This window comes from Theobroma cacao, chromosome 6 (genome assembly GCF_053813885.1).
Source record: "Theobroma cacao isolate CCN51 chromosome 6, ASM5381388v1, whole genome shotgun sequence".
NCBI classification, from domain to species: domain Eukaryota; kingdom Viridiplantae; phylum Streptophyta; class Magnoliopsida; order Malvales; family Malvaceae; genus Theobroma; species Theobroma cacao.
In genome coordinates, this window is record NC_142644.1 from 29,453,922 (window position 1) to 29,477,577 (window position 23,656).

General features: G+C 35.8%; 6 protein-coding genes across 10 annotated transcripts; 2 read left to right on the forward strand and 4 right to left on the reverse strand.

Moving 5' to 3' along the window:
* Window positions 1-628: 628 nt before the first annotated feature.
* Window positions 629-2,952, reverse strand: LOC108662581 (Pentatricopeptide repeat (PPR) superfamily protein). Its single transcript, XM_018123227.2, has one exon. It carries the CDS (start codon window positions 2,937-2,939, stop codon window positions 1,173-1,175), a length of 1,767 nt encoding a protein of 588 aa, XP_017978716.2. The 5' UTR covers window positions 2,940-2,952; the 3' UTR covers window positions 629-1,172.
* Window positions 2,953-3,111: 159 nt separating this feature from the next.
* Window positions 3,112-5,364, reverse strand: LOC18596853 (putative 2-carboxy-D-arabinitol-1-phosphatase). Of its 4 annotated transcripts, none has more exons than XM_018123259.2 (8): window positions 5,038-5,163; window positions 4,866-4,979; window positions 4,419-4,570; window positions 4,083-4,202; window positions 3,905-4,004; window positions 3,594-3,733; window positions 3,426-3,505; window positions 3,112-3,325 (listed from the first exon to the last, which is right to left on the reverse strand). In XM_018123259.2, exons 2-8 carry the CDS (start codon window positions 4,900-4,902, stop codon window positions 3,202-3,204), a joined length of 753 nt encoding a protein of 250 aa, XP_017978748.2. In that variant the 5' UTR covers window positions 4,903-4,979; window positions 5,038-5,163; the 3' UTR covers window positions 3,112-3,201. The 4 variants fall into 4 exon arrangements, with proteins under 4 accessions (XP_017978748.2, XP_088663737.1, XP_017978747.2 ...); XM_088807611.1 differs by having other exon boundaries at window positions 4,866-4,958; window positions 5,038-5,160; XM_018123258.2 differs by lacking the exon at window positions 4,866-4,979 and having other exon boundaries at window positions 5,038-5,364.
* Window positions 5,365-5,777: 413 nt separating this feature from the next.
* Window positions 5,778-6,709, reverse strand: LOC18596854 (CASP-like protein 1C1). The gene is made up of 2 exons (XM_007025568.3): window positions 6,368-6,709; window positions 5,778-6,253 (listed from the first exon to the last, which is right to left on the reverse strand). The coding sequence occupies exons 1-2, from the start codon at window positions 6,520-6,522 to the stop codon at window positions 5,917-5,919; spliced, it is 492 nt and encodes a 163-aa protein (XP_007025630.3). The 5' UTR covers window positions 6,523-6,709; the 3' UTR covers window positions 5,778-5,916.
* A 1,810-nt stretch (window positions 6,710-8,519) lies between these two features.
* Window positions 8,520-16,610, forward strand: NRPB2 (DNA-directed RNA polymerase family protein). Of its 2 annotated transcripts, XM_007025569.3 has the most exons (25): window positions 8,520-8,904; window positions 9,585-9,806; window positions 9,894-10,184; window positions 10,307-10,504; window positions 10,805-10,869; window positions 10,966-11,052; window positions 11,127-11,247; window positions 11,341-11,385; window positions 11,481-11,618; window positions 11,773-11,845; window positions 12,016-12,092; window positions 12,190-12,297; window positions 12,383-12,499; window positions 12,752-12,907; window positions 12,989-13,093; window positions 13,220-13,345; window positions 13,437-13,514; window positions 13,599-13,694; window positions 13,787-13,902; window positions 14,026-14,095; window positions 14,497-14,550; window positions 14,645-14,788; window positions 14,934-15,233; window positions 15,529-15,951; window positions 16,067-16,610. In XM_007025569.3, exons 1-25 carry the CDS (start codon window positions 8,659-8,661, stop codon window positions 16,178-16,180), a joined length of 3,570 nt encoding a protein of 1,189 aa, XP_007025631.1. In that variant the 5' UTR covers window positions 8,520-8,658; the 3' UTR covers window positions 16,181-16,610. The 2 variants fall into 2 exon arrangements, with proteins under 2 accessions (XP_007025631.1, XP_088663557.1); XM_088807431.1 differs by having other exon boundaries at window positions 15,529-16,610.
* A 479-nt stretch (window positions 16,611-17,089) lies between these two features.
* Window positions 17,090-18,670, forward strand: LOL2 (lsd one like 2). The gene is made up of 4 exons (XM_007025571.3): window positions 17,090-17,362; window positions 17,788-17,895; window positions 18,173-18,282; window positions 18,443-18,670. The coding sequence occupies exons 1-4, from the start codon at window positions 17,245-17,247 to the stop codon at window positions 18,509-18,511; spliced, it is 405 nt and encodes a 134-aa protein (XP_007025633.3). The 5' UTR covers window positions 17,090-17,244; the 3' UTR covers window positions 18,512-18,670.
* Window positions 18,671-18,804: 134 nt separating this feature from the next.
* LOC18596857 (DNA ligase-like protein) lies at window positions 18,805-21,428 on the reverse strand. The gene is made up of 8 exons (XM_007025572.3): window positions 21,152-21,428; window positions 20,970-21,059; window positions 20,306-20,365; window positions 20,166-20,205; window positions 19,949-20,042; window positions 19,394-19,453; window positions 19,222-19,313; window positions 18,805-19,125 (listed from the first exon to the last, which is right to left on the reverse strand). Exons 1-8 carry the CDS (start codon window positions 21,256-21,258, stop codon window positions 19,039-19,041), a joined length of 630 nt encoding a protein of 209 aa, XP_007025634.2. The 5' UTR covers window positions 21,259-21,428; the 3' UTR covers window positions 18,805-19,038.
* Between the last annotated feature and the right edge of the window lie 2,228 nt (window positions 21,429-23,656).

Sequence of the window (23,656 nt, forward strand, 5' to 3'; positions counted from 1 at the left end):
GGCAACGGCTGAGATGAACTCATTCAAGCGGTGTTCTTTATGCGAATTCGAGCACCAAACCAAAGACATCCTTCCTTTGATTAATGGGGGCTTCATTAATTACATCATTATTTTGGAGAAAAGAAAATATAGAAAAAAGTGAATCTTTGCTCACGCCACTTGTTTTTTGTCCTTGTCTGAAGGGGGATTTGAGATTTCGGATGGGTTCTGTTTGGTTTTCTTGCAAGAGTTCATTAAGTTGGCACATGCGTGCCTTGTGGGCTTTGTCTTTAAAATCTCCAGTAATTTACATTCTACAGGCTAAAATAGGACAGCTTTTTAGTACAGAACGGACCAGCTTTTTTTTTGTTTTGTTTGCCTTTTTGTAATCGAGTTGGATTACCCAAGAAAAGTATTGGCAGTTTCATTATTTTATGATGAACCCATAGTGCATGGAAATTGTCAATTCGTAACCTAAGAGGAGATTCAGTGGGTGTCACGTGATAAATTGTAGCCCTCAACTTTCAGACAATGTCAAGTATAATGTGCTATTAATGGCTTCTCGCAAGGGCTGCTGTGGGTCTGACTTTGCACAGAAAGAAAGTAGAGAAAGAGAATAAAAGAGGGACTACTTTCTTACGCCTAGCCCTGGTAAGAAAAGTTAGTAGGGAGAGTACTAACGCTGTTATTAGTTTTGCCCTGTGGACCAATAAAAAATACAACTTTGTTTGGGGGGATTAGCCTCTTGGAGTGAAAGGAAAGTCATTAATCCACTCCTTTGTGCGTCATGGCTGTCTGTATCTCGGTATTTTCATATAATTAGCATGTTGTTCCTTCCTTGCGTAGAGAATAGAAAACTAATACACAATTTGGCTTGTCAATTACCTTTTGGATGGAATAGTTGCTATCCTAGCGTGCCGTAGAAATCAGACCAACCCTGTCCGTTACCTCATGCTCTTCAAATACTGACAAGGCATCCTTTTGGTAAGTGTTCAAAATGCCATTCCTGATTTGCCAAACATTTAATTGTGCATAAATGTCAAATTGGCCTTTGGCATTTGTCACAGTGTTATGTATGCTGATCAATCTTCACTTATCAAGTTGTCAAACAGTCCTCATTCCCAACTACTTCTCTTCAAAAATGGTGATGAAACTGAGAAATTGCTCAAGCTTTTGATAACAAGTGAAGTTCATCACCAATAGTCTTGACAAGAACATGAGCCATCTTTAAAAAGGTGGAAGCGAAGCCTATCACGGACACTAATCTCTCTATTAGTAACAATTGAGATAAACTTGATTGCTGTATGACAATCCTCACACATTCGGAGGTTCTTGACAATCCTGATGGCCACACCAGAGCTGGTTTTTAATAGCCCAAATGCTATTGCAAGCTTCTCACTGTGGTATCTGAGGGCATGTTCTCTCTCCTCTTCTTCCACTTCATGCATCACAGATTCGGATGCTGGTGTATAGCCAGCTTCCCTGCACCTACTCATCAACTCATCCAAATACAGATAAATTTTATTTGTCTCGGGATGTGACTTGTCACCCATACTAAACAAACAAATCTTCTGATCAATATCTATGGTGCTATAGCCAACTTCCTTCTTCAGTCGATTCCTTATCATTACGTTTCTGACCTTTTCCACTCGATCCATCCTACCTGCCAATGCATATATATTCGAAAGCATTACATAATGGCCTGGATTTTCTGGTTCAATACTTAACAGATGCTCTGCCACTTCTACTCCAAGATCGAAATTCTTATGCATCTTGCAAGCCCCAAGCATTGCAGTCCATACTGCCGGAGCTGGCTCTTCAGGTATCACGCTTATGATAAATTGATACGCTTCATGCAAGTGTCCAGCACGACCAAGCATATCCACCACACAAACATGATGCTCCACTGATGGCACCAGTCCATACTGTTGCCTCATGCTGGCAAAAATCTGGCGCCCTTCATTAACAAGCCCTGCGTGAGCACAAGCTGATAAGATGGCAACAAATGTAACATTATTGGGTCGTGGACCATGAACCCTCATTTCACTAAAGAGCTCAATTGCTTGGCTACCATGACCATGCATTCCATACCCTGAAATCATAGCAGTCCAAGCAACAACATTCTTTTCCTCCATTGAATCAAAAGCCTCTCGCGCTTTACTTACATTTCCACACCTCGAATACATATTAATCAATGCCGTGCCAAGCACCACATTCACATCGAAACAGTTTCTAACAATATACTCATGCACCCAACAGCCTAAACCAGCTGCACCTAACTGAGCACAAGCCGATAACAAACAAACAAATGTTGTGGAATCCGGCTTAACTCCCGAATCTTGCATCAAATAAAACAACCCAACTGCTTCCTTCCCGAATCCATTCTGCTCGTACCCTGAAATCATTGAATTCCAAGCTACTACAGTTTTTTCAGGCATTTTATCAAAGACCTTACGGGCAACCCCCAAATCACCAGATTTTGCATAGAAGCTCACTAGAGCCGCTTGAACATACGAATCCAAACCGTACCCACAACTCAAAACCTGACAATGAACAGTTTTACCGATATTAAAAGCCATTAAATCGGTACAACATTTAACCACGGCCGAGAATGTGTAGTTTGAAGGTGAAATATTGGCTGATATCATCCGGCGATGGCAGACAAGGGATTCAAGAGGGAAATTGAATTTGGAGGTTAATGTAATTAGGGAATGGAAGAGAAAAGTATCGGGCTTGGAGATCGAAAGGAAGAGGCGACGAGTGTAGCAAACGGGTGAAGTGGCTGCGCAAGCGAAAGAGAGGAGTTTGGTGATGAGGGATTGGCTATGACCCAGCCCGGTAATGACGATCCGCGCGTGGACTTGTTGAAGAGGTTTAAGACGTGGGCCTGCTCGGAGAATTGCGCGGTAGGTTGGTGAATGCGAGGACGGCGGTGCTCGATGAAGTTGTTTGGCTTCCATGTAACACTGCCATGAAAGAGAGTCAACATGAGAAAGAGAGGGAAAGTCTTGAGGATCGAATGGAGGGCAACTTATAGTAAGTTCATGCTCCAGCGGCGTTAGTGTAATGCTGTAAACATCACTTACACTTACATAATGACCGTCCGATTTCTAACATCATATATAGATCATGTGTAAGAATAAGTATATATTCTTATTAATTACAAAGCAACAATAGTATGTCTCTTTTTCTCACTATGAACAGCTAATTCTTCAAGCAGTTTCAAAGATACAAATGATCACTATACATGTGGGCAGTCATATTCAAAGACTGCAGCATCGCTTCTCCTCTTTTGTTGAAACTAAATGTGGATATTCCACCATTATTCACATCAATTGCCCGAAACCTGAAGCACAAAAAGAATTGTTAGGGGCTGCCAAAGGTAGAACAGGAACGGAATGGGGCCTTGCAATGGTAGTTGTAATTATGTTTAGAACAAGACATACCTCTCAGGGGCTAGCCCTAAAGCTGTGCAGATCAGTGCCCTTAACATTGATTTGTGGGTGACAACTAGAAAGTTTTCTCCCTGAGGAATGATGAAAGATTCTTACTCATCAATCAAATAGATTGGCGATGCAATAGATGGTAGAAATTACAAAAGCAAGAGAGCATACAGGTGTCAACAAGATTTCCCTCCAGGCTTCTCTAGCTGTTGCCCATAGTTTCCGAACAGGGTAGACACCATTCACGTAGAAATTCGCAGGATCCTCTCTCCATGTTACATACTCCTTTGGATATATTACCCTAGCATCCACTGCCTCCAAATTCTGAATGCCATTTAGTCTTATACATGCAGAACTAAATAAATGATGAAAAGAATTTGCATTATTCTAAAGCAGAATGAGCCAGTTCAGTTAAATGGGTTAGTGAACAATTTACAGAATCAAATCAGGGTTCATTCAGGCAGTGTATATGTGAAACAGACCATTTTTCATGCCTTCAAGGAAAAACAGATGGGCCTCCTTTAGCGAATCAAGGAAAACCAGAGGCGCTTCCCTCCCTTGCCATAACACTTCAGCCGTGGTCTGCATTAAATAAAGATGGTTCAAAATCAAAGAGAATCCTATACATCCAACCTTGACGATTAACATTGGTAATCATACCTTAGCGCGGGATATTGGGCTTGAAAAACATTGATCGAAGTGCTTATTTGAAAGGGCTTGCCTACACCTCTCAGCTTGCTTCACTCCAGTTTCTGTCAGAACAGATAAGTTTGAGCTTCCCTGCAATACTAACACTAACAAAGTTAGCAGTTCACAATTCATGGAGTTCTGAGACACATGGAAGAACAAACTTCTTACATGTTCACAATAGCAGTCAACTCAAAACTCGTTAAACCCAGTTCTCACATTAATATCTTATAGATTGCAACTACACCCACCACCCGCAGACAAGATCTTCTAATAGAAAATAACTAACAAGAGCAGGAGGCAACAAACCTGAACTCTACCCTCTTCATTCCAAGAGCTGAGGCCATGCCTTACAAGAGTTACCCTCTTTGAGGTCGATAGGGACTTACGAGTAAGTGATACGGTGGCTCTTTCAAAATCATAAGCAGTACCAGTCAGGGAATGATCATCTTCATGTTTATCTGCCACATACACAGTGAAAGTCAACTTTTAAGTTGCAAATAACATACAATAGTACTTCGTAACAGTGTATCGCGAAGTAATGATAATATTATTACCAATAATTAATTTAAGCCAACTAAGGAAGTTAGGCTAATTGTATATCATGTGATATTTTGCATTGATTGACAGACAGTCAGGTTCATTATGTGGTATAATCAAAGCCATATGCAAAATCAAATTAAAGAAAATTCTTCCAAGAGAAGAACTCCTTAAGAGCAGTAGCTGAAAAAGATTATACTGATTCAAGACAAGTACTTGGATAACCATACAGGACACAGCGATCGCGCAACATTTCTCTTGTCTAGCAGTTTCAATTTTTGAACTCACCAAGGAACCTTTTCATCTTTTCTATCATTCACCAGCTAAAATCTGATCAAAAAGGTCAGAAACAGGAAATGAAAATAGAGAAATTAAGCATAGAACTTACCAGCAGTTATGGGCCACTCTGCACTAGAACTTGAGCATCGAATTCTAAGCGTTGAACGATGAAGATTGTGGTGCTTTGTAGCTCTTTTGGTATCTTTGGAGGTTAAATTTGAGAACAAAGGAATGGTTAAGGACAGAGCTTCACAAACCATCTTCTTGAAAGATGGGGAGCAAAGATTATGATTCTATGCTTCTTCGCTACACATTTGGCACTGCGTACACTTGCTGGTTGGTGGTTTCTAAACTTCTAGGAGGAGCTAACAGCGTGGTGAAAGTGCATAAAGGATTTTGTATCATCAAATCTTTGACCATCAGGAGTTAGGGACAGTAATCTAGTTTGAACGGTGGGGATTTATTTTCCTTCGATACACTGAGGTTTCGGGTGGGTGGTCCTCGTCCTCACGTTATCTGATGTCTGATATTTAATATTTTTCTTTTACAAAATATCTGATTCTAGATATATATCGCTAACATGGTGCGGAAGATTCGGTCAAGTGTACCGTTTAACGGATGTCAGTTCCCTGTTGTCTTTTTACCATGTTTCATGTTGATGACATGGAGGGTTCTGTTCGGATAATGGATCATGGTTTGGTCCATTCCAATTTAGACTCACAAAGGCTTAAGCCCATCGGGCCATTACAGACTTTCTGAGCTGAATTCTGGAAGTGGGTTTGGTATCCATTTTACATCACATTGTCTTAGTAACCGTTAAAAACATAATTTATTGGAGAAGTGATCGCTACATAAATCCTCAAGTTCAAATCTCTAATTTCTTCTAATCATAAACATACTAATACATTAAAATAATAATAAAAAGACAAAGCAAGAAACAAGAGAACATAGCAGAAAACGCTTAAACACCATATTACGATCTGTCTGCCTAAGGTTTGACAGGAAATAGGGGACTGAGGACAGCATGAAGAGAATACAGATTGAGCACCAAGTAAACTATTGCCGCGACGAAACCTGCTATAAGGGCTCCAGTGACATGGTCGCAGAATTTTGGAACTTGTCCGCAAATGGGCAGCCAACCTGCATGACTGTTCCCCTTCTTGCCAATCTGAGCTATTGCCAAGGCAGCTGAGATGCTTGAGGTTAGTAGCATTGCTATGACCACGTCTAGGATCACAATCAGGCGCCAAACCAAACTCTTTGAAGAGAGAAAGAGAACTATAAGGCTGTAGCCAGTTGCAATTGCCTCAGCAATCACATAATACCTATGCCAAAAATTTGATTACCAAGAAATAATATTAGGAGACCATATGTGACGATTATCTCAAGAACCACTCAAGCAAAAATGAGAGAGAGAGAGAGAAGATGGTGAATCTTACTTGAATGTAGGGGAGTTGGTATATTTTGCAGAGAATTTCAAGTTCAAAACGTCGGCAGAGTCATGGCTAGTAACCATGACAACTGTTGCAGAAAGAGTTGCACCTAAGGCTAGAAGCCTTAGGAGGGTGGTGATGATCCTCCTGGTTTTGACCATGAAGATTGTCTTCAAACTGACTCAACCAGTCAAGTGATAGGAGGGAAAAACTGGGATTCTTTTGAAAAGCTTAAATGAACCTGATAAAGTGGGGAAAAATTGATGCAGATTTCAGATTTGAACAAGATGAGTACAGCACCGTGCTTGGAAGACAGATAGGTGCTAGTGCACTAGTTTCCTCAACATATATTTGAAGAGGAACAGAATGATTTGGTAACCTGCCAAAGCATAAAATTTATATGTTTTTTATGTTAGAAAAGAAGAAGCATGTGTGACACTGATGAAATTCAAAAGAAGGCACTCAAAACTATTGGGCAATTTTTGCAGTTTTTTTCCTATATGATTACATGTACAAAGCTTTGATTGCACGGAGAAGGTTCCTGCATTAGCTCGATATAGCTGAATCTGTTCAACTACCTCTCTGAAAGACGTACGGCTATTGCCAGTTTTTTCTGTCCAGCTGGGCTTTAGCCTTCAAGTCTTCTGCTAGTGGTCGGGTAAGTTAATTTATCTTTATAAAACGGATGGCCCTTGGAGGATTGATAATGCATACCTTGTTTCCTTACTCATGCATATTAAATTTCCTTTTTTTAGTACAAAAGTAGCGTGAGTTATACCACGAGAGAAATTTCTTTTTAATTAGAATTTAGATTCGAGATTTTCATAATAAAATCTCAAATTATTGTATTATATTATATATTTATTCTGTTAATACACGATAAACACGTTTTTCAATTCTAAATTAAAAAGATGTAAATAAAAAATATTTTATCACTGTACAAATTTTAGATATTCAAAAGTGTTATTAATTGAAGTTTCCATTTGCCTTGATTAGTTAACTATCAATCTTGTTTTGTTTTTTCTTTTTTTTAGGGTGACAGGGAAAGGGTTGACTGCTTTGTTTTCATGTTTGGGGCTTAAAACGAGCCTTGACCCACTGAAGCCCACGGCATGGGCTTAGCCGCCTCGGTCCATACTACTTGGGCCTTTAATTGACCATGATCAATCCAAACCGTTCACAAAATAAACATAAACATATATTTAGAATTCATTTGATAAACGAAAAATAATTTATTAAGAAAAAGATTTTATATAAAAAATTTTATAAAAAACTTAATATTTTTTAGATAAATTATTAAAAATATTTTCTGTTATTTAGATGATTTTATGAAAATTATTTTCCACAATTATAGATAAGTTCTCTTGGTGTTAAAGATGATAAAATATAAGTTAATTACAAAATAATAGTAATATTTGAATTTTATAAATCAAAATTAATAATAAAAATAAAAATAAATAAAATTAATAATAATATTTTTTAAAGTATTTAATTACATATCTATAATGAAAGTAACTTTTAATTTTCAAAAAAAGAAAAAACCATCTCATCAATTTTTTAGAATAATATTATAAAAGTATCAATATTTATTTAATTGTGTAAGGTAAGAGAAAGACATTAAAAATCTACTTATAAACATATATTTATCAAATAACAATCATTGAAATATTTTTTATTATAATTATTAGTAAAATTTTATTTAATTTATAAATAAAATTTTTAATTCCTTTAAATGATTTGATTAAATTTTTTATTTTAATAATATTAAATAATTTAAATATTAATATTTTAAAATTTAATTTTAAATATTAATAATTTAAAATTTTTAAAATATTATTACTTAAATATCAATAATGATCAAACTTATACTAGTAGTTTTGGTATAAGAGGTTTTTTTTATTCTCTAAAAAATATCTTATCCCTCTCGAAAACGTAAAACATTTTACATGATCATTGAATTTTTTATTGATTCGTAAAATATTTTATTTTTAAAATAAATTTTTTATCCTTTAAATAAATATAAATCTTAAAAATATTTTTTAAAAAAACATTTTACCTCAAAACATTTCAAATGCATAAGGATCCGACCCGATCCGTCCGATTTACTCGTATCCGACAGTCTGGTTAACCGCCTTCTCTTAAAACCGGCCTTCACATAAAATGACCAAGAAAAGTTTTATTTCTTTCAGAACACCATTCACTCACCCTTGTCCCACTCTCACCTAGGGTTTTACTCGAAATTTTCCCTCCACATAAAAGCAAGACGAACAGCGCCAAACCAAAGAAAAACCGTAGCTATGGAGGACGACAGTGAGTACGATCCGCAACTTATGGACGACGAAGACGACGAGGAGATCACGCAGGAAGACGCGTGGGCGGTTATCTCAGCTTACTTCGAAGAAAAAGGTCTGGTGCGTCAACAGCTCGACTCGTTCGATGAATTTATCCAAAACACTATGCAAGAAATCGTCGACGAATCGGCCGATATTGAGATCAGGCCAGAGTCACAGCACAATCCTGGTCACCAGTCCGACTTTGCTGAGGTTTTGTTTTTTGCCATTTCTTTTGAAATAACGCTAAAATTTCAGTTTCTAGGGTTGGAGGTAGTTGTGATTGGCGTTTAATTGTAGGTTGTTTGGTTCTTTTGAATTGAGAAAGTTACAGGTAGGAATTGTGAAAATAAATTTTGTAGTTGATTTGAATTTTTTTGTAAATTTTGTTTGTTCGGTGCTTACCTGAATTGACATTAATTAAAAAGTTGAGGAAGCGATCTAGAAAATCATTATGGAGTGTTCTTTTAAATAAATACAAAGTTTAGAAATTAATAACGTTTACAGCCTATGGATATTTAGCTCTTTTCATTTAAAATCGTAGCTACTTTATTAAGATTCTAAGTTCCCTCTATATATTACCACATCTAACATAATGCCGCCGGAATTGATTGGTTTGACTATTTCTTGTTTTTCATGGTTAGTTATCATGGTAATTTCAAAGTTAACTTACCATAATTGTCATAGTTTCTAATACCTTCTTTATTTTTACCATGTTGGAGATGTTTCCTTTCAATAATAGATTGTATTTGAAGATTGTTTCGCTTGCTTGCTTGCTTGTGTAGCACCTTAGCTCTTTGGGGGTCATATTAAGCCCAAGGTTTTCAAGTTTTTGTTCCTTAAGTTAGTTGTTTCTTTTGTTTGGGTTTCTGAGTACTAGTGCTTTTCTGCAGACTATCTATAAGATTAGCTTTGGTCAGATCTACCTTAGTAAACCTATGATGACCGAGTCAGATGGTGAAACTGCAACTTTATTTCCAAAAGCTGCAAGGTTGAGGAATCTTACTTACTCAGCTCCATTGTATGTCGATGTAACTAAGAGAGTTATAAAGAAAGGGCATGATGGTGAAGAAGTCACTGAGACTCAGGATTTTACTAAAGTGTTCATTGGGAAGGTTTGCAATCCAAACTTTCTATTAGTAAATGGGTGAATTTAACTTTTGATATTGACCGCTCATTTTTTCTATATTGCATGTTTTTAGGTTCCTATAATGCTCCGGTCAAGTTATTGCACACTATATCAAAATTCAGAGAAGGATCTGACCGAGCTTGGGGAGTGTCCATATGATCAAGGTGGGTATTTCATTATCAATGGGAGTGAAAAGGTTCTAATTGCTCAGGAGAAGATGAGCACAAATCATGTCTATGTCTTCAAAAAGAGGCAGCCGAACAAATATGCCTATGTGGCAGAAGTTCGGTCCATGGCAGAGTCCCAGAATAGGCCACCAAGTACCATGTTTGTGCGGATGCTTTCTCGGACTAGTGCCAAAGGGGTATTACTTCTGGCATTTGGGATGCTTTTTTCCACCACCATCCAATCATTCAGTGCAGTAGTTAGTTTTAAAAGCAAATGGTTTTACATTTTTTTTTTTTGGTTTTTATGTATAAACTACAGGGCTCTTCGGGGCAGTACATTCGTGCTACTCTTCCATATATTCGGACTGAAATTCCTATCATAATTGTCTTTCGGGCTTTGGGATTTGTTGCTGACAAGGACATATTAGAGCATATATGCTATGACTTCTCCGACACCCAGATGATGGAGTTGCTTAGGCCTTCCTTAGAAGAAGCATTTGTGATTCAAAACCAGCAGGTGCATTTTCTTCTTCTTTTCCCTTTTTAATCTCAAAGTTCTGACTTGAGGTGCTGTTTGGGTTGAAAGGTTGATTGGAGTGAGTGTTATTGTGGCTTTCATTGCTCCTGTGTGAGCTAAGTTTTGTGCATTGATCATTTCTATCACCTTGTATATTCTTATGTTTGTCGAAGTTGCACTTTTCTAGTCTATTCATCTGATGATTATGAGATGGTTAAAACTAAGGCTTTATCCTCTTGTGATGTTGATAATTTCTGCTGCTTGTGTTTAATGTGGCTATCTTGTTCTCCTCTACCTCAGGTTGCACTAGATTATATTGGTAAAAGAGGAGCAACTGTTGGTGTTACCAGAGAAAAGAGGATTAAGTATGTCCTGTGTTAGCAAATTTCCTTGGGTGATGAAATGTTTAATGTGAACATTTGTAATGCTCATTGAGAAGCTTCTGAGCATCTTCCTTACAGGTATGCTAAAGAGATCCTCCAAAAAGAAATGCTTCCTCACGTAGGTGTTGGAGATTTTTGCGAGACAAAGAAAGCTTATTATTTTGGGTAGGTATAGTGTTGGCAATGACTGTGATTGTGTTATTACATTCTGATTCTTACTAAATCATCATTTTTATCAGATATATTATTCACCGGCTGCTTCTTTGTGCACTTGGCCGGAGGGCGGAAGATGATAGAGATCATTATGGCAACAAGAGGTTGGACCTTGCTGGTCCATTACTTGGAGGCCTCTTTAGAATGGTATGTTTTTAGTCAGATGGTTACTGAAATGTTGATTGCTCATTATCATTTTGACAGGCTATCTGATCTTTGGTTGTGATTTCTCTGCTGCAGCTTTTTCGGAAGTTAACTAGGGATGTGAGATCTTATGTGCAGAAGGTTCTTTCACATAATCATTGCCTTTTCGTTTTCACTGCAATTTGACTTTCATTTTTCCTGGATTTGTACTTAAAAGTTTAATGGCTTGATGGTAGTGTGTTGATAACGGGAAGGATGTGAACCTGCAATTTGCTATCAAAGCGAAAACTATTACAAGTGGTCTTAAATACTCACTTGCTACTGGAAATTGGGGGCAAGCAAATGCAGCTGGTACTAGAGCTGGAGTGTCACAGGTTAGAGCTGATTATTCAGTTTATGTAGTGTGGATTTATACTGAACTTTTCCTCATCCGAGTTTTATGTCATAGAATGAAGTGCCTGTACCTTCAGCCATTTGCCTTCCCAATTTGCAAGTCCTCATATGACGTTCATTTGTCTTCGTTTATAGGTGTTAAACCGTTTGACATATGCCTCAACTTTGTCACACTTGCGAAGGCTCAATTCTCCTATAGGACGTGAAGGTAAAACTACTTGCTGTTTTATATTATTCATTAGTCCTGCCTACTCTAACATGCATAGATTAGCCTCATTTGTTTTGATGATTTTTCTTTGGTTGTATCTTGTTCGCACTTCAACACTCGTTTTTATTGGCTCTTATGGTACTTTAACTAATAAAGGTTGTCTTGATCAGGGAAATTGGCTAAACCACGTCAGTTGCATAATTCACAGTGGGGAATGATGTGTCCAGCGGAAACACCAGAAGGACAGGTGAGTATTTTTCCTTTTAAGTAAACTTCCATATGTATTTGTTGATAATAGATCCTTCTGACCATGTGGCGCTCATAATTATTTGTGGCTGCATCAGGCCTGTGGACTTGTAAAGAATCTTGCCTTGATGGTATACATAACTGTCGGATCAGCTGCATATCCTATTCTTGAATTTTTGGAAGAGTGGGGTACGGAGAATTTTGAGGTGCATACTCTTCATAGTTTTCTGCCAATTTATACTTTATTTTTTATATTTTTTTCCTAATTTGATATTTTCCTTCAATTTTCAGGAAATCTCACCTGCAGTTATCCCTCAAGCTACAAAAATTTTTGTCAATGGTTGCTGGGTTGGTGTACATCGGAATCCTGATATGCTTGTGACAACATTGAGACGGTTGAGAAGACGGGTATTGTATTCTTTGTGTACTTGGATCTTGTGCATAAAACTTTATCTTTCAGGTTAAGTGGAGTTTCATATAGAGAACCTGTTGTATGGTTTGTAAGCTAATCTATGATGTGGAGTTATTTTATGATTTTTATGTAATATTGTTGCAACTTGGAGGTCCAGCATGATTGAGAAGCATTTATTGTGGCATCATAAGTTGAAAGAATGCTGTTTGTGTTTGGATGGTGATGAATCTTTATAATTATATGTGCAGGTTGATGTCAACACTGAAGTTGGTGTTGTTAGAGATATCCGTCTAAAAGAACTTCGAATATATACTGACTATGGTCGTTGCAGTCGACCATTGTTCATCGTGGAGAAACAAAGACTTCTCATAAAGAAGAAAGATATTCATGCACTGCAACAAAGAGTGAGCAACTTGTAACCTGCTATATGTTCTCGTACTTAAGTTTATTTCCTTCCTGTATATTCATTGGTTTTATTCTTTCAGGAAAGCCCAGAAGACGGTGGCTGGCATGATCTTGTAGCAAAGGGATTTATAGAATACATTGACACGGAAGAAGAGGAGACAACAATGATTTCCATGACCATCAATGTGAGTAAAAATAGTTTTGATTGGTCAAAATAATGCTAGAAGAGTAGAATGTAAATTCTACTAATCTAGCTTCTTGAGAGGATATAAGGCAATCTCAGAAATTTAATTGTTTAAATTCTGTTCCAGGATCTTGTACAAGCGAGAGTCAATCCAGAGGAAGCTTATTCTGAAACTTATACCCATTGTGAGATCCACCCTTCATTGATTTTGGGTGTTTGTGCTTCAATTATACCATTTCCTGATCATAATCAGGTATGCTTGTGCTTGTAATGAACATCATCTGACTGGATATGTTTAAATTTTTATTCCGTTTTATTTACTTATTTATTGTGAATGCTATCAGTCCCCGCGTAATACCTATCAATCTGCTATGGGTAAGCAAGCAATGGGAATATATGTTACCAACTACCAATTTCGAATGGTATGTATTGCTTCCTATTCACATGATTATAACTGTCACACCTGGGAAATATTGTCTTGATTTATCCTTCCGCGTTCTACTCAGGATACATTGGCCTATGTTCTCTACTATCCCCAAAAGCCACTTGTTACTACACGAGCTATGGAACATCTCCACTTTCGGCAGCTTCCAGCTGGCATTGTAAGTGTTGAACTTTTATTATAATTTCCATAGTTGCTCTCTCTTTTTCTATAATTCTTACTATTGTTTCTTTGCCTGTCTTTTTTTCTTAGAATGCTATTGTTGCTATCGCCTGCTATTCTGGATATAACCAAGAAGATTCTGTTATTATGAATCAATCATCAATAGACCGTGGATTCTTCCGATCACTTTTCTTCCGCTCTTACCGGTAAGATTCTGTTGATATGTCTTTTTCCTACTTTTAAATTTTTAGATAGGGGCCTGTTGGATCCCATACTTGAGTTTGTTCTTACTCCTTATAAATGTTCATGTAAATTTCCATCCTTTGCAGAGATGAGGAGAAAAAAATGGGGACCCTTGTTAAAGAAGATTTTGGTCGACCAGATAGGGCTAATACTATGGTGAGGAATGAGCATAGCTTCATTTGTTTGTTGCTTTTTGCCACTTCAAAGTTAATATAATGTGAACCAAATACTAATAATTTGATTTACATAAGCAAATGGTTCAAATGTGAAACCAATTCAAACATAGTTTTTCTATTAAAAGAGTATGATTATATGTTTTGTTTTACATGGGATGGAAATCTAATTTTTAATTTTTTTTTAAAATACTACTGTTTTTGTATCTAAACGCGCTTTCTTACTTTTTTCGTAGTGTACTAAAATAACAAATAGATGAGCTCATATTAAATGTAGGTTTGAGTAATACCATGGAAAAGAGTATTGGCATGGAGAAAAGGATTTCCAGTCATTGGTTGCCACTTGTGTGAGTGTTTGCATTTGACACATAATTTACTTTTCAGGGAATGAGGCATGGCTCTTATGATAAATTGGATGATGATGGTCTTGCACCTCCTGTAAGTGGAAAATTTAGCATCATGCTTCTATGTGAATCCCATTATTGTTGATTTAACCATAATTTCGTGAGATTAAATTATTGTTGTCTCTTAGGGAACAAGAGTTTCAGGTGAGGATGTAATCATCGGAAAGACCACCCCCATTTCTCAGGAAGAAGCTCAGGGACAAGCATCACGCTATTCAAGACGTGATCATAGCATAAGCTTACGTCACAGTGAAACAGGCATAGTGGACCAAGTAAAGACTTTGAATTGTTGTTACTAATTGTTTTAAGTGGAGATATTGCATTCATATATGTTATCATTTTAGTCTGTACGATTTGGAGTAGTTGCTTATGGTTTGTGACTTCTTCATTGTACTCACTTTTTTAATTCTTTGCTAGGTTCTATTGACAACTAATGCTGATGGGTTGAGATTTGTGAAAGTAAGGGTAAGATCTGTTCGCATTCCCCAGATTGGGGACAAGTTTAGCAGTAGGCATGGTCAAAAGGGGACAGTGGGCATGACTTACACGCAGGAAGACATGCCTTGGACTGTGGAAGGCATCACACCTGATATCATTGTGAACCCACATGCTATTCCTTCTCGAATGACAATTGGTCAGCTTATTGAATGTATCATGGGGAAAGTTGCAGCTCACATGGGCAAGGAAGGGGATGCCACTCCTTTTACAGATGTCACCGTAAGTTACAATCTCTTGATGATTTTTGGATCTTGATAGATTTGGGTATTTTCTTGATTTGAGTTTGTTTGATGTTCTCTGACAATGTTAAAGTAGTTATTCATAGAAAGCATATGCTTGTATGGTAATACCTACTCTGACTGACTGGCTGAAGTAGTAATAGGTGCATTTTAGAGATCCTAGAGATAAGAGCTTTGGAGCATGGCAATCTATTTTGACTGGGAAGTGTTATGGTATAAATGTGATATAACTATGGATACGGTTTAATCTTTTTAATTGTTGTTTGATGTTTTAGGTGGACAATATCAGCAGAGCTCTTCATAAATGTGGATATCAAATGCGTGGTTTTGAGACCATGTATAATGGGCACACAGGCAGGCGCCTTTCTGCTATGATATTTTTGGGGCCCACATATTACCAAAGACTAAAGCACATGGTTGATGATAAGATCCATTCTCGTGGTCGGGGCCCTGTGCAGATCCTCACAAGGCAGCCTGCAGAGGGACGATCCCGTGATGGTGGTCTCCGTTTCGGAGAGATGGAAAGAGATTGCATGATTGCGCATGGTGCTGCTCATTTCCTTAAAGAGAGGTTGTTTGACCAAAGTGATGCATACAGGGTCCATGTGTGCGAGCGTTGTGGGTTGATTGCTATTGCAAATCTAAAGAAGAACTCATTTGAGTGCAGAGGATGCAAGAATAAAACTGATATTGTTCAGGCAATCCTTCTCGTCCCCTTGTTTTGTTTCCTTCTTTTCCCTTTTACGCCTTTTGATACGGCTCTTGTATTTGTCTCTAATGTGTGGTTTTGTCGGTGTGATAATTGTGCTGCAGGTATACATTCCTTACGCCTGTAAGCTGCTCTTCCAAGAGCTTATGGCCATGGCAATTGCTCCAAGAATGCTCACAAAGGAACCTCCCAAAGACCAAAAGAAGAAAGGAGCCTGAGATACGTGAGCAAATCAAGTCCTGTTTTCTTCCTCTTCATTTTGAACCCTGCAGAGTACAATTGGTATAAAAAGAGCACAAAGATGGATATTTTAAAAGCCAAATTCGGCTTTATTAGGGGCTGGCTAACTCTTGCCTGTGCTGAGATGCAAAGTGAAAGCGGGAGTGAGAGATGGTTGTAATAAATAATCTTTTTCCTTTTCACGTAACCGCCAGTGAATTCATGTGTCTATAGTGGGGATTGTGTATGAATATGATGTTGTATCATCTATCAGTTATGCTAACTTTTGTAGCCCTATCCAGAATGTTAATAATAGTTAGGGGCTTATTCATTACGATGATTTATTGCTAATCTTGAATTTTTCTGTGGATATATTTACCAAATTTTGGAAAAGAAAAGGAAGATATACCACTATACTTTTTAGTATTACTTTCTTTTTGTGTGTGTTCTGTTTCTAGAATTTATAAGTGACATAGTATTTAAAATAAATTAAATAAATTATTGTTTTTTATTATATTTAATTAAGTAATTGTATTTTCATTTTAGATTAAATAAATGTTTATTACTAATGTTTGATTAACGTATTGATATATATTGTATAATGTTAATATAGTATAATGATATGATTATGTGATATTTTTTTTAATATAATTTTATATTTATATATAATAATAATAATAATAAATATTTTAATAAATAATAGTTAATTTACTGTTAATTATAAAGATACAATTAAAAAATAAAGGTGTATTTAAATTTTTTAAAATTTTTTTAACTATTTATAAATTTTAAAATCTGAAAAATAGTTAAGTTGGGCCGAGCAGACCTAACGGGGTGCCAAGACTAGAATGTTTCTTAAATTATATAAATGAGGACTCTTGAGAAAAATTTGATAAAACTCGAATCTGTCAATTGTTCTTTAAAATAATATAAACCGGCTGAAAGGCTCCGGGTGGCAAGGGCGTGCTTCTGAGTGAAACGACGCCGCTGTGCAGTGGTTTCTGTGTTTCCTATAACAGTACAAACCGACCCTTTTCAGTTACGCATACGCTCAAAGTAGTAAATGGCGAACAGAGAGGAGGGAGAACAGCAACAACAACAACAGGTAGAAGAAGAAGAAGAGGGGCCGCCGCCAGGATGGCAATCTATTCCTCCTCCTCCGCAACCGCCGCCATCATCTGGTATCATTATGCCTTCAAAACTCTCTCTCTCTCTCTCTCTCTGATTTTTAGCGTATATCGTGGAGAAAACTAGATCAAGCTCTGTGACCTTACCTCGAAATTGGAGATACAATTATGTTGGCTAATTTATTTATACAAATTGATAAAGTTTTGGAATTCAATTGGGATTTTTTAATAGTTACCTTCTTTGATACTTGGCCTTAGTACGAATGTGTTCTTGAATTTTGACGACAAATAGGATTGCAACTAATATCAAACTCTATGACTCAAGAGCTGGTCTTGACCTAGAATTATACATAAATTTTGTTTTCTTGAATTGTTATCTTCTATTTGCCTGCATAATTCCATGGCATTTCACTTTCTTTTTTAAAATAAAAGCTCTTCCCTTTCCTCACTTTGCTTTGCTTTTGCCATTGTGGATGCAGAAATGGCCCAAATGGTTTGTGGTTCATGCCGCCAATTGCTTTCATATCCAAGAGGAGCCCGTCAAGCTAAATGTTCATGCTGTGAAACAGTCAACTTTGTACTTGAAGGTTCTTTTTTTTCTCTGTTACTCAAAAAATATATAATTGGTCTCTCCCCCAGATTCGTAATAAAGCTTCTCTTTTTTTTTTTTTTGTTGGTTTTTCCTCCTGTTTCTCTATCTTCTCGCCATAGTTTTAGAATAGCTTCTGTGTTCGTCTTCCCCCATTACTGACATAGCACAAATCATAGTTATTAAAACTCATGGGCTTTCAAATGGACAAGAATAAATATGCAATCTAGGAATTTATTGTCAATCATCTGATAACACTACCCTACATTTTGCAGCACATCAGGTTGGACTGGTTAAGTGCGGCAGTTGTGCAGTGTTGCTGATGTACCCCTTTGGAGCTTCATCGGTCAGATGTTCCTCTTGCCAGTTTGTGACGGAAATCGGGGTGTGTAATATTTGTTTTTCTTGCAAATTTATATGTTGACTTGCTTGCATCAACATGTGTGTGTGTGTGTGCACGCACGCGGATCAGATTGTTATTGCTGCTGTTTTTTTTTATGTCGCTGAGATCAGTAGACTGATAATGTTGATTTCTTTATGTCTAGGCACACAACAGGCGCCCTCCCTGGTCTGTACAACAGGGGCAACCGACCCCTCCCAATGCTGTGCATTAAACTGCCAATACCTGTCTGATCTATTGATTTTGGAGCTACCTTTATTTATGTGGATGTTTAGTTGAATTGTCAATGTACAGAAGTTACCGCTGATATTGTCTAATGAAACTTCTAATCGATTTAGACATGTTAATCAAAGTTAATGGAGCTCTTAATACATATGTTTCTCCCTCCCTACCTCTCCTCTCTTGGCATGAGCCCCGAAACATGAATTTCTTCCAATACCATTCTGTAACCTTTGTCTTTTTTATTACCATTTTTATTCTTTCTAATTTGGTAAGGATGCACTGAAATTCAAAAGAAATCATTTTTTACAACAGTTTCAGAGCCGTCAAGGGAAGATGACTCTCGATGGCCTACAAGTAATTAACTTTGGTTTTTGTGTTTATGTTCTTAAGTAGAAATGTATGGAAAGTTTTAAATGCTGTAAATCAGAAGCTACACATTCCAAAGGATGAAAAGGTTATCTGAGTAAGATGTCTATCTAAGTAAGATGTTCGCCGTATTTGCATATTGAAACAAACCTTTCAATCTTCAGGTGGGAAGTCTTCATCCGAGCCATTGTCCAGAAAAGAACCTAGAGTTTTCCTCAAAATGCTGAAAGTTCTGTCATCCTGCATTTTGCCAGAACGTAAAATGGTATTACAGCTCTTTAAGTCAGGGGGAAAGTAGACTGTATTCAACTACTGGACTTTTTATTATTTAATTACCTGTTTCTTTTTCTTCAAGGACTCCTCCAACTGAGCAATTTTATCAGCACAGAATTTCTCTTGCTCAGATATCAAGCTCTTCTCTTTCTTCCCTGATACCAACCAATGTCAAATTAGTAGAATCAGGTGTCATTAAAACAAAGGGAGATAGATTTTGTTGCTTAATGCTCACTCAATTGTTCATATCGCACGAACAGCCTTTCTTTATCTTCCTCAAATCTGGAAATAGTATCTGTGAAACAGCATTGAGAATCAGATCATCCATCCACATAGAACTAAAGTAGTTCAGCAGGATCATAAACTACAAATTCTGAAAGTTTAGTCCAAGTCAACTATGGTAATCACTTGAGGAAGGAAACGAATTGCCTAGACGAGTAAAGCTATACCAGTATCAGCACCACAAGGCTCAGGCATGATTGAAAACAATGTGAAGATCTGTCTACACTACAGGAAGAAGTCCTGGGCTATTTGATAATTCACATGCCAGTCCCAATAGCTAGAAGAATTTCATTTATTATATAATTTATAACATAGCAATCATAAGGTTTAATTATTGTACCGAATCTTCATGCCTTATATAAAACGACAAGAAAGTAGGACAACACTATGTTTGTCATGTCAGCAGCAGTTGAAAAGTTGAAATAAATTAAAATTATGCACGAGGCTACTGGTAAATGAAGATACAAAGCATTACAATTTATTCTAACAATTTATCCAATAAGCGTACCTTTCAAGGCCTGCAGATGGGCAGCTTTTTCTTTGCAGAATTTCTCATAAACCTCTTGGAACTTAGCAGTCTCATTCTTCAAGCAGTTTTCACACTTGCAAACAAAGCAATCACATTAGTATTTCAAGCTCTAAACCATCTATTAAATCCGAATAACAAATTCACTTTCATCAACTAGTTTCCTTGTTGAGCCCTGCGATCTCTATGAGGTACCTACCTCTTTAGAGCTCTTTGAAAGTGCCTTAGCAAAAGTTTGTCTATAGTAAAAGGAAACAACAACAGTAAATTAGTGTATTTACATTAGGAATTAGCTTAAAAATTTGTTTCAAGGTTGGTTTTTTAGGTAGTCTGGTTTACCTTTCCTTCTCAAATTTGGACTTCAGTTCATCGAGCTTAGACCTTATCTCAGCAGCCACACTGTCACCGAACAATACAAGTAAGAGACTAAAAATAGTAGCAGAAGTGGATAAGAAACTGGAAATGATAAGGAAGGATAAAAATAACAAAAAGAATAATGATTAAAACAAACAGTTTTATTATTTCATTTTCTTCCAATTAAAATGAGTCATGAGAATGAAAGAGATATTATAGAGTAATTGCAATCAACAGTTCATAAATTCATTCGAGAAAACGTAGAGATCTACACGTATCAGCTTCCACAGAAATAAAAGAAAAATGGATAAAAAATAATAATAAGACACGTCATTAATTCAAATCTCAATACAGTAAAAATTAAGTAACACAGATCAAATTAAGAAACTATTTGATTTATGAACTCATAATCGCATATAAATTCTTCGAAGGTATGAAATCGATCGATCAAAATCATACATTAATTCGAAAAATAATATTTAATAGCTCGGAAAATTGAGAAAAACAACTTCATCTTGAAAACTATGGAGGAGATAGTGAAGAAACCGCAAACATATCACAGCTCTTACGTAAAATTGTCATTCATTATAAAAATTTCGAACCAAAATCGTTTCGAAAAAAGAGAGAACGAAATCAAAATTTATATTACCTAGAAATTGTCTCTTCGTTCTTCTTTTGACCGTCCTTCTGTGCTTTCTCTTTGATCTGTTGCAGCGCCGACATAATCCCTTTGAGATCGCTGCAATTTTCACCAAAATTTCCTCAACAAGATAAAATCTTCAACACAGAAACAAAGAAAACACAGGAAAAACAGTTGTTGAGAAGAATGACCTGGAAAGATCGGGATCGAAATCATCGACGAGTCGGGTTTTCGGATCCGATTTGACGAGCAAAGACTCCGATCCTCGCTTTTTGGTTCTGGCTTTGGTTGTTGACATTGTTTCGATTTTTTTTCCTCTTTGGAGAAATTTGAAATTCAAAATCGAGGTAGGGTGAGTGAGGTTTTTTATGCCAGAGAGTACAAGTTTTTAAATTCGCTGAGACCTGGAAAATGAAGAGGTTTGGCCGTTTGGAAACTGGCAACGTCGTCTTTGTTGCGCGCTCAATTGGCGCTCTTTTTCTCTCAATTATTCAATTTGGCTGACGTTTCATTTAGGCAAAAAAAAACTTTTATACTCGCATATTTTAAAAACTTTTTTTACCATGAAATAAATTTTTTAATTTTTTATTTAATTTTAAAACTAGATATAGCATTTATTCTTATAGATCTCATAAGATTGTTTTTCTTTCCTTATACTTCTTCATTGTCTTTTTTTTTTTAACATATAATGTAATAATTTATATTTGATACACTATCAATATATAATATTTTGAAATGACTTAATTGAATAGGATAAAGTAATTAGTTCCATGTTTGAACCTTGTTTTCTATATTTATTGTTGAATTATGGCATTTTTTATAGTGTTTAATTTATTTAACAATTTTTATTATTTAACCAAATATACTACTAAATATTTACAATAAAACTAAAGGCTAGAGTTATAATCAGTATTGAGTTGAAAAATTTATCACTCACTATTTATTTTGTCAAAAACTTAATCCATTTCTATCAAAATTAAGTGTTTAAACTCATATACATACATATATATATATATATATATATATATATATATTGATTTGAGCACATCTCTGATTTAAATTATAAAATACTATAAAGCTCTCTCATAAGTTTAAATATATCCTTGGCTAGGCAAACTTGATCACGAGTTTTCAAACCCAATTCCCGAAAAATTCCTCCTAAAGTCTAAAGCTTGCGGTCCACATACGCAGGTGAATACTGATTTAAATCCTTTATGGTCTATTCTTGCAAATAAAGTAATTTTAGATTGTTACTACGACTAGTATGTTTGAAACATAAAAAAGAAAAATAATGTGTGATGATTTAAAGTCGAGGGCTCCATGTATTTTTATTAGGATTTATACATCACCTTCATTAAAATTAAAAGTTATTGCACATACACCTTTTCTCTATTGATTTGGTTATGATTTTATTGCCATAACTTTGTCTTTTTATTTCCTCATTTTTCATGATTTCGAGCCAGTTTAATGTGCAGTGTATTTTTTCTTGGTAAGAAAGTGTATAGTTCCATATAATAAATACTTGTATAAGATTATTTATTTAATTTTTTTCTCTTATTCTTCTTTAAAGAAAGTCTAATAGCTAATGGCATCATTTTAAGACAATGAGGGTTAGAATACTACTAGATGTATATGTTAATGTCGATGGCTTATCATATTATTGTGTGATAGTAGTAGTGTGTTTTTCATTTTCCCCTTTTAGATATTCACTTATACGCAAGTCTTGGAATCAATTTCATAAGTTAATAGGGCCTAGAGTTTCAACTTAGGGTTCTTTGCAAAAATATTCTTCATAAATAAGATGTTTTTAAAAATAATTTTTTTTATAATTTTCACTATTTTTTGTGAAGATAAATTAATTTTGAATAAAATTATCCTTAATGAAACCGACCCATATGTTTAGGTTCGCGCCTCAAATCGACTCATATCCTTTTAGCTTTCCTCGTCAGACCATTGATCTCTGGAGTATTCTTTACTAGAAAGAAAATTTTTTAAACATTTTGAGTATTTGAAGTAATTTTTTATACACGAAAAAACACTCTTTGAATGTTTTTTAATACATGAAGAAAAACCTTTGAGCATTTTAAGTATTTTTTTTCAAGTAGACATATTCGTTGATTATATTGTTAAATGGATTATAGTGTGTTGTTTAAAGTTGTTAATTTTGATAAATAGAATTCAGTAGTTTTGGTGATTTTTAAGCATTACGTAATCGGTTTTTGGATATTGCGTTATTAGTGTTTAAGTATTGCATGACTAATTTTTAGATATTTTTGACTAATTTTTAGGTATTGTGTGACTGGTTTGATATGGGATTGTATGACTAGTTGATAGGTATTGCGTAATTAGTTAGTAAGACATTGCGTGACAAGTTAATAAGGCATTATGTGACTAGTTTTTAAGCATTGTGTGACTTAGGTATTGTCTAAAAATCAATCACGCAATATCTACAACCTAGTCACATAATATCTAAAAATCAGTCACACAATGCCTAAAAATCAAAAACATAATGATTAAGTCACGCAATGCTTAAAAACCAGTCTCACAATACCTAAAAACTAATAACACAATGTCTAAAAACTAATAATACAATACGTAATATCTAATTGATTTGTTTGCTCGTAGTTAGGTTTAAGTCACCAAAGTCATATAGTGTTATAATTTACAAATATATCTAGTCAATTTCAACTCATTAA

Bases quoted from the DNA above. Each gene is read 5' to 3' on its own strand.
- NRPB2 (XM_088807431.1), top strand. From the start codon at position 8,659: ATGGAGGACGACAGTGAGTACGATCCGCAACTTATGGACGACGAAGAC. The intron at 8,905-9,584 runs GTTTTGTTTTTT...GCTTTTCTGCAG, and splicing joins ACCAGTCCGACTTTGCTGAG to ACTATCTATAAGATTAGCTT. The intron at 13,346-13,436 runs GTATGCTTGTGC...GAATGCTATCAG, and splicing joins CATTTCCTGATCATAATCAG to TCCCCGCGTAATACCTATCA.
- LOC18596854 (XM_007025568.3), bottom strand. From the start codon at position 6,522: ATGGTCAAAACCAGGAGGATCATCACCACCCTCCTAAGGCTTCTAGCC. The intron at 6,254-6,367 runs GTAAGATTCACC...TTTTTGGCATAG, and splicing joins ACCAACTCCCCTACATTCAA to GTATTATGTGATTGCTGAGG.
- LOC18596857 (XM_007025572.3), bottom strand. From the start codon at position 21,258: ATGTCAACAACCAAAGCCAGAACCAAAAAGCGAGGATCGGAGTCTTTG. The intron at 21,060-21,151 runs GTCATTCTTCTC...TGAAAATTGCAG, and splicing joins TTCGATCCCGATCTTTCCAG to CGATCTCAAAGGGATTATGT. The intron at 19,314-19,393 runs GTGAGCATTAAG...GGTTGGTATCAG, and splicing joins CGTGCGATATGAACAATTGA to GGAAGAAAGAGAAGAGCTTG.
- LOL2 (XM_007025571.3), top strand. From the start codon at position 17,245: ATGGCGAACAGAGAGGAGGGAGAACAGCAACAACAACAACAGGTAGAA. The intron at 17,896-18,172 runs GTTCTTTTTTTT...TACATTTTGCAG, and splicing joins AGTCAACTTTGTACTTGAAG to CACATCAGGTTGGACTGGTT. The intron at 18,283-18,442 runs GTGTGTAATATT...CTTTATGTCTAG, and splicing joins AGTTTGTGACGGAAATCGGG to GCACACAACAGGCGCCCTCC.
- LOC108662581 (XM_018123227.2), bottom strand. From the start codon at position 2,939: ATGGAAGCCAAACAACTTCATCGAGCACCGCCGTCCTCGCATTCACCA.
- LOC18596853 (XM_018123258.2), bottom strand. From the start codon at position 5,188: ATGGTTTGTGAAGCTCTGTCCTTAACCATTCCTTTGTTCTCAAATTTA. The intron at 4,203-4,418 runs GTTTGTTGCCTC...TTAGTATTGCAG, and splicing joins ATGAAGAGGGTAGAGTTCAG to GGAAGCTCAAACTTATCTGT. The intron at 3,506-3,593 runs GTATGCTCTCTT...ATCATTCCTCAG, and splicing joins GGGAAATCTTGTTGACACCT to GGAGAAAACTTTCTAGTTGT.